The following is a 12,338-nucleotide window of genomic DNA, read 5'->3' as shown; positions in this document are numbered from 1 at the left end:
TGCAGCTAGAAGAGTTGTAGATGCTTTGAAGCAGTAATTATGACCAGAGGCCATGCCTGGAGTTGCCTCAGTGTTGGGTAAAACTATAGTTCTAGTAAATATTGCTTCAAATTTCCTGAAAACAGGAAATGTTTTCAGTTAAGAGAATGTTACCTTTTTTTTTTTTTTTTTAAGATGAATATTTCTCTGAGCATAGTGACCTCTACTGGTATTTACATAAATTAAAATGCCGTTTCTGCCATCATAGAAAGGTTCCATTCCAGCATAGGGTCATTTGCTTTGAGAAAGGAAAAGAGAAACATGATACATATTAGAGCCTTCTTTTGAATCACATGAGTATTGCAAACTTTCTTGCTATAGTAGCAAGAAGCCAGGCCAATCTGTCCAGTAACTAGTGAACTAGGAGAGGGCATCACTAACCCCTACAGCAATAGTTTTCTATTCTGGCTATATGTTAGAATCACCAGGGAATATCGTTACAATATTGATGCTCAGGCATCACTCTCAGCAATTTTGATTTCACGGGAATGTTTTGAAGGCTTCTGGGGGATCCTAATGCATAACTAGGGATGAGACACTGCCCTAGAGTAAAAGCTTTCACCAATATTATAAGTACATAAATGTTTAGCTAGAATTTGCCCCCTTAGCTTCATGAAGCACCTCCTCAAGAATGAGTCACAGAGAAACAATCTTCCCAGACCAAAAGTATGTCTTGGTAAGGCCATCGCAACCCTACCAGTAATGGCACCCAAGGTCTGCAGAAATAATTATATTGAAGGTGGTGAAGAGCTAAAGATAAATACCTAAACCAGGGGTGGCATTTTCTGTAAATGGTCAAAGAGTAAATGTTTTAAACTTTTGGGACTTCCAGTTTGTCACAATTACTCACCTCTACCACTGTAACACAAAAAGTCAAGAAACAATAGGTAAACAAATAAGCCTGGCCACATTCCAATAATTCTTTACAGATGCAATTTGAATTTCACATAATCTTCATGTCATTAAGTGTTATTATACTTTTAATTTTTTTCAACCACACAAAAATGTAGAAACCATCTTAGCTCATTAGCTGTATGAAAAAAGCAGTGGGCCAGATCTGGCCTGTGGGCCACATTTTTCTGAATCCTGGTCTAAATAAATAGCCTATACTCTGAAGGAATATAAACATTAAAGTATCGTGCAGCCATCATTAAAGAAAGCAGTATGTTCTTATTATAAGAGCCCTGGAACTCTGGTGATGGTTCTTCTGACAATGGCCAAGATAAACTAGCCCATCTACCTTTATCTCTGTCATACGTATTTGCTTTACAGCCAGAATTTTTTAGCCTTGGCATTGAAAGAATTCATTTTCTGGAATCCAGATTTCTTGAAGATCTGCTACATCCCAAAATAAAAACTTAACAGTGCATTCGTATAGGATCACATCCAGACACCTTTAAGCAAGCTTTGGTCACTGAGGACAACCCAAGGGACCTGCAGAGCTGGATAGGATATAACCTTAGGCAGCTGATAGATGAAATGGTTGCTGTTGGTCTTATGACGTGACCTTTCTTACATGGGATAGGCTGACTCACCCCAGCTCACCAGTTCTTGGGGTGGTAGGTAAGTCTCCACCCTTCTCTGCAGAGAACTTTCTGCACAGAAATTTTCCACACCCTTTCGGAGCAGAACTCCTTGATGAGGAGAACCCAGATGAGGAGAAAAGAAACCTTGCAATCGAGTTGCAGAGTAGAGTTGGACATTGTAAACAGCAGCCTAGGGATCTAGATCCTCCGCAGACAGACTCAGACAGGAGTCTTAGATGTGGCTAAATGGAAATGTGAGCTTTTAATTGAAATGGCGATTATAGGTCTCAGAGAAGAGAGGAGGTTCCAATTTTATATCCTTGGCTTAACAGATCATAATTCATTGATTCATTCACCCATTAACTTTCCTTCATCAAATATTTAAGTGTTAAGTACTAGGCAGTGAGGAAAACAGAACAAGGCCCGGTACCTGCTGTCGCCATTAGCCTTTTGGTGGCATACCTATAGAGAAGTAAACAGGCAAGTTCACTGTGTTGAGAGCAAAGGAGCCTAAACCAGACTTTTGAATACATGGAAACTTTCCAGAATAGGGGGAAAACATGCATTTTACCACAGTTAAAACAAAAACCAAGAACTATGCTGAGACATCATTTTTCAACACCAGATTGGTAAAATTAAAAAGCTTGAAATCCCACCACATGGTTATACTATGTGCACCATGCAGGCAATGGTACAGAGAAACAAGATACTCCTTCACCTTGTCACCAGGACAGACTAACGATACCTAGCAAAAATATAAATGCAGGAGCACCTGGGTGGCTCAGACGCTAAGCATCCGACTTTGGCTCAGGTCATGATCTCACGGTTCGTGGGCTCAAGCCCCACATCGGGCTCTGTGCTGACAGCTTGGAGTCTGGAGTCTGGAGTCCGCTTCGGATTATGTCTCCTCTCTCTGTCCCTCCCCTGCTCGTGCTGTCTCTCTCTCTCAAAAGTTAAGTAAACGTTAAAAATTTCAAAAACAACAACAATATACACACACACACACACACCCTTTGACCCAGCAATTCAGCTTCTAGGGTCTATCCAACACATAGTCACACGTGCAATGTATTGTACTATTCACTACGGCATTATTACTGTTAATCAGAAACCCTCACATCCACTAAGAGGGAACTAATTCCTGCTACTTTGCTGAAAAACTCTCAGTGGAAAAGCAGCAAGTCCTCTCCAAGGTACACAGGTCCTATATAATCTATATCCTACACCGCTCTCCCTTCCTATGCCATTCCTTCCTGTTCTCTCCCAGTGTTCACTCCATGCTGGCATCCTTACCCAACACAAACCACTTCAGGGTTTCCGCGCTTACTATGCCCTCTGCCTAGAACACTCTATCTCCACAAGCTGACGTGCCTTACTCCCTCACATGCGCAAACGTTACTATCAGAGGCCTCCCGTAGACATCCTGTACCCAACACCAACCAATTCCCCCTTTCTCTCTCCGCCTCGTTGTTGTCCGAATCAGTTATTACCCACCTGTTTGTTCATTTGTCTTTCCAGAACTTAAGCTCCAGAAGATAAAGACTTTGTTCATCTGTTTTCCATGGCTAATAGTACCTGGCACATTGAAGGGGCACACAAGTTATCTGTGTCAATTATGCAACATCCAGGAACTAAATAGTATGCAACATAAAAAGAGTGCCATTTTTACGTATAATGGAAGAACTCCAAAATGTTAAACGAGGGAAAACAAGGTGCATCTATTTTGTGTTAAAAGGGAAATGGAGAAAATCTGTCCATATTTGCTCAGGCTATATTAATTGGTAACAATGGTTGCCTTTGGGGAGGTAACTGGGCAGCTGAGTCAGGGTTAGGGTGCCTTCTCACTATATACACCTTGAATATATTACCAAGTCAAAAAATGAAATAAAATGGAAAGTAAGTTGGGCCAGTGGCCTGTGGGAAAAAGAAACAGCACTAGATTCAAGAAGCAGCCTAGAGAGCTTCAACAATTAATTGGCTACTGCATTCCACACGTTCCAGTTATCCTTCTATCCGGCATCTTTGCCTCATGCGGTCTGGAAAGAAGATAGCCAAGTTAGCAGCAAGTCGACAATGAGTAGAATCATGGGTTGTATTTTCTGATTTTCCCATAAGGTTTTTTTTAAAAAAGCAATAAGGTGCCTTATTGATAAGAAAACCAAGGGCTTTGAAACAACACATTAAGATTCAAACATTTCCTTTCTTCTAATAGGACCAGTAAACGGTATTAACAATCTCACTGAACCCATTTCCTCCTCTGTGAGATGGGGTTACCAGCACTATATTGCTGTGTGGATCTCACAAAATGTCCTTCGACATCTTTACTAGAATGTTAACAGGAAACCTGTAAGGTGTGGGGGGAAAAAAACCTATCAGGCTTTAAAACTGCCTGCTGGTGTTTCCCTGCCACCCTCCCTTCAAGATCGTTCTGGATATAATAGCTTTAATACTACCGCTTACCAGAAACCTAAGCATCTTCACTCCATGTCTTTGGTTTGTCACTTCTCACCGCCTTCCAAACACTCCAAGACCAGCCAGGCCCCTGGTATGTTACTTTGACCTTTACTTCAAGTCTTTCCAGCTATACAATTACTTAGACATCCACTACGTTGTACCCTCCCTTCCAAAGGTCTCCAAACAGTTGCTAAGAGCCAGATCTGATTCTTTGCTATTACTCTCCACTCTGATTACTCTTTGCCAACCTGTCAGTTTTAGAGCTTACACTTCCTTTTACACGTACCTTGGAAATCACCATCCCCCTTTAGACTTCAAGATAGGCTACACAAAGATGACAATCACAATCCTACACCACCATCCATTTCACCAAGTCTCAAAGTGATGGCATTTCAAAATTCCCTCAGATTTTTCACCGTCCTTAAGACAGGATATGGCAAGGTGGCAGGACCACACTTTCACTTTATGCTTAGCCTAGCTCCAAGTCCAAAGGAAAACTACCACTGTGAAATCAAGTGCAATCAAGGATATGTATTACCTACCTCTCAACACCTCTCTGTAAGCAAGAGGACTAAAAGATTCTATGTCCAAAGTACTCAGTGTCTGATGTGTTCAATTAGTCACCAAGTAGTGCCAGGTATTTTAGGAATAAGCCTAGCCTAGTACTGATCAAGTCAGTCACATCAGTTTAGCATTCCCGACACCTGAAAATGCAAACAAAAAGAGCACACTGCATCAAAATGTATCACGTTAAGATGTATACTAACCACAAAGGTACCTGCTGTCAAGCATGTGCAAGGCACTGACCTAGATACCTAGCATTCCCTTTCCCATTAAAGGTTGAACTTCCTGTACTTGTTTCCTAGACCCATTTTTGCCCCTACCCCTCCCTCCTGTCTTTTAGCCTTCTGTACTAATAATCTCTAGGTTACTGCTTAGTAATCATCCCAAAGCTACAGGATTAATGATTCCTACTCTTGGCTCAGCACTCCCACTTCCAAAAATTGAGTATCAGGGTTGTTTGTTCTCTGCAGATTTATTAAGTGAACTTATCTTTATGTAATACAGAACAATTAAAGCTGACCAAGTGCAACAAATAAGCCTCCCATTTACACACATAGCTTTACACCATTATAATTCAGCCAGTTGTCAAAATTCTGAAAAGAAAATATCCAATCTTCCAACGCACTAGTGATCATTCAGACCAAATAAATTTGATGCAGACCAGTATTCCCTTTTGGAACTGATGCTAAAGAATGCCTGGTAAAAGCTTGACCAGAAAACTCAAAATTAACTATTACTGTCCTACTAAAGATAAAGTCTGAATAAAGAATCTACCAGCTATATTCTAAGATCTACCAGACGCTACCAAAACAACTACATGAGGTGTCGCTAAACGCAGATTTACAAAACTGCTTTAGTCTCATTAACATTTCTGATTGACATCTTTTTTCGGATTGACATCTTTATAATAACTTTGCACCAGCCTGGCAAAATAAAATGTTGGTAGTCAGGAACCGAAAAACCTAGAATGGGAATAATCTCTGCTCGGAATAAGGCAATCCATTTCAAGAGAGAGTATCTGGGCTGGGAAATTTTGCAAAGCTGGTTTACATGATGTTTTGTCCCAAATTCAGACAATTCTTCCAACATGCAAAAGTTGTGGTATAAAATTAATATAGAAAACAAAAGAACATTGGGTAGAATTTACTAAAATCAGGAGTTCTGATTTGACACCATCTCATCTCATAGCCTGAAAACCTCAATTAGTTACTGTACTAACAAGCCTTTCTTTGGAAGCAGTGATCCTCTAGGTTGACAAATTGAGATCGTTAGAGCTTGCTATTATCTAGTAATACCAACTCCCAACAGATTATTTAGGGACTTGTCAGATACACTTAAGCTATTAAGTGGACTTGAGTTCTTATCTTACCCACAGCTCTAAGGATAAAAAGGAATTCCCCAAGTGTATGTATACTACAGCTAATGATGTTCACAACTCAAATGACACCATTAATGAATCTGTATGAATAGTTAATATCAAGGTTTACCCCCTGAATCTTAAACTGAGTATTAACATTGAACACAAATCAAAAATCTAGTTAGAAACATTTTATTTAAATGTGCCAAATAAAAACCCACATTTTCAGACCATAGGATGTTAATACATTCAACAAAAATTTATATTATCTTACTGCTGTGAATTTACAGAGTAATAATCCAGATCCATTTTGATTAGATGGTTGAAATACCCTTCCTAGGTTACACTTTACAGACATCACAAATCCCTTATAATAATGTAAACAAAATAATTTTTCCCTAAAAGGTGAACTTGAGAACTTCAGTCCACTCTTTCAGGACTTGCACTTCTTCGTGGACTTCCTGATGGGGAACGACTAAAAAGAAAAACAATTAAGTTTGGAACTGATTAGTATCTACTAAAATTTACTGTTATGTACATATCAGGACAAAACTCAATTTCAGTAAACTCCTAGGTGGCCAAAAGTAATATATAGCAGAGATCTAAAAATTACCTAAAAGATTTACATACAAATCCTTTGTCCCTGCTTAAGATTAGGCTTCACAGCCTCCTTGCTAAAACCACAAGTTAAAGAAAACTAGTATTTGAATTCTGGGATTTCGATCATTAAGTAGCAAGTCAGTAGTAAGATAATGCTTTAGCTCTAAGATTTCAACCTACAATTTTTTTTCCTTCATGTGGGTACTTCATTTATCTATTGTCCCATGTGGAGGAAAAAGCATGTTTAACGTGAAATTCTACACTTAAAGGTTTACAGGACTAAGCCTCTTAATAATCATTCTAAGGTTTTGTGACTAAATATCCAAACATTAATCTCAACTTGAAGTGGGAAAAGCAATCATTTAAGAAACTTAGTAACTAATAATATATATATATATATACACACACACATATATATACACATATATATATACACACATATATATACGTATATATATACACACACATATATATATATACATATATATATATACATATATATATATATATATATACGTATATATATAGCACCAATTCTCCAAAGAGCTCAAAGCCTGCAAAGCAAGCAGTAAGCAAACAAACTCTGCAGAGGCCATACTTGACAGTTAAGATTTGGCAACAAATTATTTAGCTTACCTTCTTTTTGGAGATGGAGATCTGGACTTTGATCGGCTGTCAAAACATGAGAAATTCTATTAAGAAAAGTACTACCAATACCTTTCTTATAATCACAGTATCATGAAATGAACCCCCAGGTTGTGCTGAGCTTAATATTAAAAGGTCAGGCTGCAGTTCAACTGAAAGAGAGCCTACCAGTTTTTGCTAACAAAAGCCAATCTTCCAACAACTGTTCTTCATAAAATGAGTGAACTACTTTATTGTATCATGATTAATTTTTACACTCTACTTCAAGCACAATGACCTCAGAATGCTTTTTTCCATGCACCTATCAGTTCTAACAAGGCCTCTTAATATAACCCCAAAGTCACAAACTTCTCTCTATAGCTTGACATTTTCTTGTCCAGGAAGTCAGTCAGAATAGGCCATGTACAAACCAAGTTCTAATGTTTGGTTTACTAGTAAGATTCTGTGTTCCCACGAACACCTAGGTTCTGAGTTTACACTTGAGATTTCAACAATCCAAAACACTTTGAACTCTTTGGATATTGGTGCCATATAACTAGAAGAGTATTAATCAGATTTTTACCCTACCTGCTTCTTGGTCGTGAAAGAGACCTGGATCTTGATCTTGACCTCGACCGGGATCTTAATAGAAAGAAAAACGGTATTGTTAGTTCAGAGGAGTAACGTCCTTCAACACCTACTACTGAGCACTACATTAGGTAAACTAAGAACAGAGAAGCTAAAATTAGGCAAGACACAGGGCGCCTGGCTGGCTGAATCAGGAGAGCATGCAACTCTTGATCTCAAGGTTGGGAGTTCGAGCCCCACGCTGGGTGAAGAGATTACCTAAAAAATGTTTAATTTAGTACTTAAAAAAAAAACCCAAAAGACTAAGCAAGACACAACTCTTAACTTACATCGACCTAAGACTGAACAAATGATTACACTTTCAACAAGCTCACAATATCAAAATAAAGAAGCACCAGCACTTCAATTATTTGTTTCTACCATACTCAGTGAGCTAGGTTGTCACAGTTCCTGTACAACATTCTTAAACAGTATATAGTATCCAAGAGAAAGAAAAGGTTTTAAGACTGGTATCGTTTGGTTTAGTTGTATATCTCAAAACCAAATCCAACATTACACAGACCCCTAAACTGAGATTTCAATTCTTCAGGTAATAACCTCAATGAAAAGTCACAAATCGGTTAAGACTTATTCTTAGATCAACAACAAGCTTTCGTGGTTCAGGACCACTTGTCACACAAACTAAATAAACCACAGCCTCTGACATACACACATTAGAGTCCTGCAATCAAATTAATGCATTCATTCATCTAGAGTCCAGAGCTTTCTGGAGTGGACCACAAGTTTCAGAATCCCTGCATTTTACAGATCTTGTGCTATTATCGAACAGCACTAACTCACAATGGCATACACTACTAGTGACTTGACCGTAGTATTTGTCAACTCCTTATATTCTATAAAATCTTACCCATTTAATTTTTTTGATTTACGTATTTTTTCCCCCGTCTAATTTTTTTTAATGCTTATTTGTGAAACAGAGAGACAGCACAAGCAGGGATGGGGCAGAGAGGCAGAGAATCTGAAGCAGGCTCCAGGCTCTGAGCTGTCAGCAGAGTCCCACATGGGGCTCAAACCCACGAACCTTGAGATCACAACCTGAGTCTGAAGTCAGATGCTTAACCCACTGAGCCACCCAGACACCTGAATCTTACCCATTTCTGCACCTAATTTAAAGGCCTTCTACAAAAGGAGTCAAAAAACCCCTAAGGTTTCCAATTTGATTTTTAATTTCTTACATTTTAGTGTGTATGTGGTTAAATAAGCCATATCCACCCACATGTACACAACTACTACCCTAAACAACTTCCCAGTCTTAAATTCACCCTCTCATTCCAAAAAGGAGAAATTTACGTCTCAACTTGCTTCTAAGTCTACCCCTGGTTCTAATGGGCCTCCAGCAGAAATCAAGCAACTATCACCTTTAAGAAGCACTGGAATGACTTGAGAATTTGTGCTTTGGACCCTCCTCTACCATGGCCTCTCAAACAAGCCTCTAAAAATCTTTGATTGGTCTTTTCTTGATCTGTACAATTAGGATAATATCCATTTAGATGCAAGTCATGTACAAATTCAACTTTTAGAAATCAAAATATTTTCTGATGCAAACCACTTCATTTATGTCTTTAAGATAGTCTTAAAGTGCAGTCATTAAGACGTGACAAACCAAATACAAATAAGGGATAGAAAGTGTTACATACTGGAAATACCTCGATCCTTTTATAGAACCAGACCTAGATCGTCTGAGTGAAGCTGATCGTGATCTCCGAAGAGACACAGACCTTGATCTTCGTGGAGATGCTGATCTTGACCTAAGAAATAAATCAAAGCTTAAGTCTTATGTCCAATTAAAGTTTATCAGTTGTTAAAACTTGAGTTAAATATTTCTCACCTCCTTCCCCTGCTCCTGCTGCGTGAGCGAGAGTATCGCCTACCTCTGGATCTCGAATGTGATCTAGACCGTGACCTATTTTATTAAGTTAGAAAAAAAAAGAATGTCAGATGATAACTCGTTTTGAGAGTTTGTGTGCCTCTGCTGAAACCAAATCTCAAACTATTTAAATTTAGTGTCTCATTTGGAAATAAACTCTGGGCCTATTAGTTTTTTTTTTAACTACCTAAAAAAAGATTTGTTAAAAGCTGAATTACATTTTAGAATTACATAATATAAAACACTGTAATGTGTATTTAAAATAAACCTTGCAAGTTTGCAGGTCGACCCTCTTTGGCCCATGGTCTAGTAGATCTAGACGATCTAGAAGTATCTATAGCCGATCGCTGCATCTAGATGTTTTCTTCAATCTAACGACGATCAAACTGACAGCCAAATGAGCCAGGTGAGGCTTGATTGACGCAAGAAGATTTTTCTAGTTGGGAATGTGGTCAATCTGGTGTTCCTCTTTCTAAACCGGAGGGGGCCCCAATTGTAAGCCAAATTTACTGTTACGGCGATCACCGTCTCAAATTTTCTGCCCTTTAAAGAATAAGGTGAAGCTAGGTGTAGATGACTCGAGGGGATCTGGCCTCTTATGCTGATCACCTCAAGGTCTAGGAGGATCTTAATTGTCGGATTTGCAAGGCGCCTCAGCATGATATCATAAGGCTCGTGACATTCTGAATCAAGGCGACTGACTCAAACGAAGAAACCTGAAAGGTTTTGACCAGGTTGATTATTAATATATTAGCATTTGTTTAATTAAACAAAAACTGTAAAATACACCTGTACAATTAACATTCAAGTTTATAGAAAAATACTAGTTTCTGCCTTGCTAATAAAAAAATTACCGATTAACTATTATACCAACCATTCCTTTATTAAAATAAATACCTGCTTCTCCTCCGCCGGCTATAACGATGACAATCATAAGCATAATGTCCCTTTTCGCCACATTCATAGCATCTATCATTGGGATCAAAGGGACGGCGGGCTGGTGGTCTATCAAAACGAGACCTCCGAGGCATGCCTGTTGATAATTCAACTCTCACTCGGGAACCACAAATCACCCTATAAAAGAAAGGCAACAAATTTCTAATGCTAAAGAAAATACAAGTGACTTCTAGATTTAGAAATTTCCACTCTTTAACCTCAGAAGCTTCAGTTTTCTTTAGAAACCCTTCCGACTCCAACTTTGCTCCCCCTTCTCAAGTATGTAGAATTAGGATTAACTATTTAGCTAGCTCGCTACCCAGCCCACAGGAATATTCTAATAAAGGCTGAGTTTCATGACCAACATCTTACTTACTTCCCATCCAGGCCTCGCACTGCATCTTCTGCATCTCTGGGATCTTCAAATTCCACAAAGGCAAATCCTGGAGGATTTCTCGCAATCCACACAGTTCTTAAGGGACCATAATAACTGAAAGCCCTTTCTAACTCTCCTTTGCCGGCACCGGTTCCCAGATTACCAACATACACCTTGGTTTCTGTTTAAAAACGCAAATACAAGAACGCACGTTATGCAAAATTTTGCCTAAGTTTGAGTGAACTCTTTGTCCCAAACAGGCCAACCTTGAGACTGTACAATGCATGTTTATGTAATGCTCTATCAAGGATTTAGTCTTAAAACCAGGAATGCTCATAAATTTCCGGAAAGCTAGGCGTAAGGCAAAGTTCTTAACATTCAAACGGGGAGACGACCTCCAAAACACAAGCAGGCACGTGGTAGGATATTCCGCGGCGTGGGGCGGGCTCCGCCCCCGCCTCGCCCCCGGGTCCCGGCAGCCCCGGGCGCGCGGGGAGCGCGCGGGCCGGCAGCGTCGGCGGCGGGCGGGCCCGGGCTGGGGCCGGACCAGGAGAGCTGGGCTGCGCCGGCTCTCGTCCTCCGCGGCAACAGCCCCAGGCGCTGGCTCGCCCAGGACTCCAGCTCCCCGCCCCAGAGCCATAAACCGCGCTCGAAAGAGCTAAAAGAGAAAAGAAAGCAGCCGCCAGACGAAAAGATTAGGTCTCCATTCCCACTCCACAACTCGACCGATTGTCTGACGAGAATGCGCAGCTCGAAGCTGCCACACTTTTGTCCAGTCTGAAATTCACCCTCGGTTTTACAGTTGGGACCAGATCTGTCTGCTAAAGTGGCGGGAAAGCGCCAAGGAAATGCGCCACCATGCTCGTCAATGTGCGCAAAATGGCAGCCGAGGGAGGGGGGGTGGGGGGCAGGCGGGCGGCTCGAAGAAGGGCAACAGGAAAACAGTAATCGTGGGCCTGCCTTGGGCTGTGGTGGAAGACGAAAACGCCCAAGAATACGGAACCCACCACAGACCTCCACCCGCCATCCTCAGGCTGCCTTCGACACCCCGCCCCCGCTGCCTCCGGCTTCGTATGGTGTGCGCCGAAGCCGCCATTACGCACGCGGAATAACCGTCTCCCAACCGCCGCGCCAACCCCACGGCCTCGCAATACTCACTATAGTCACAGCAACGTCCCTTACCGGGCCCTGGCCTCTTACCTCCTCCATAACGCCCGTAACGCGACATGATGACTGGCCCGCGAGCTCTGCTCTTTCAGCTCGCAGTGCCCAAGGAATGAGTAATACAAAAGCCACAAGACCAGACCAGTCGCCAACGGTCCCAGCGGCACTACGAGGAAGAGCTGA

General features: G+C 40.7%; 1 protein-coding gene across 4 annotated transcripts; it reads right to left on the bottom strand.

The window, feature by feature from the left end:
* Nucleotides 1-6,116: 6,116 nt before the first annotated feature.
* Nucleotides 6,117-12,320, bottom strand: SRSF7 (serine and arginine rich splicing factor 7). Of its 4 annotated transcripts, none has more exons than XM_049652265.1 (8): nt 12,192-12,317; nt 10,992-11,172; nt 10,577-10,753; nt 9,641-9,715; nt 9,450-9,560; nt 7,753-7,806; nt 7,177-7,212; nt 6,117-6,415 (listed from the first exon to the last, which is right to left on the bottom strand). In XM_049652265.1, the coding sequence occupies exons 1-8, from the start codon at nt 12,217-12,219 to the stop codon at nt 6,361-6,363; spliced, it is 717 nt and encodes a 238-aa protein (XP_049508222.1). In that variant the 5' UTR covers nt 12,220-12,317; the 3' UTR covers nt 6,117-6,360. The 4 variants fall into 4 exon arrangements, with proteins under 4 accessions (XP_049508222.1, XP_049508223.1, XP_049508225.1 ...); XM_049652266.1 differs by having other exon boundaries at nt 9,459-9,560; XM_049652268.1 differs by lacking the exon at nt 7,177-7,212 and having other exon boundaries at nt 9,459-9,560; nt 12,192-12,320.
* Nucleotides 12,321-12,338: the final 18 nt, after the last annotated feature.

The sequence above is a fragment of the Panthera uncia genome, assembly GCF_023721935.1.
Source record: "Panthera uncia isolate 11264 chromosome A3 unlocalized genomic scaffold, Puncia_PCG_1.0 HiC_scaffold_12, whole genome shotgun sequence".
Classification (NCBI taxonomy): Eukaryota; Metazoa; Chordata; class Mammalia; order Carnivora; family Felidae; genus Panthera; species Panthera uncia.
Note: the sequence above shows the minus strand (reverse complement) of the source record. Positions and strands in the feature narration are given on the sequence as shown.

What these genes read in the sequence shown, in the direction of transcription:
- SRSF7 (XM_049652265.1), bottom strand. Translation starts at nt 12,219, where the DNA reads ATGTCGCGTTACGGGCGTTATGGAGGAG. An exon ending in GTGCGAGGCCTGGATGGGAA is followed by an intron (nt 10,754 to 10,991) that starts GTAAGTAAGATG and finishes TTTCTTTTATAG; the next exon opens with GGTGATTTGTGGTTCCCGAG. An exon ending in CTTTCACGACCAAGAAGCAG is followed by an intron (nt 7,213 to 7,752) that starts GTAGGGTAAAAA and finishes ATGTTTTGACAG; the next exon opens with CCGATCAAAGTCCAGATCTC.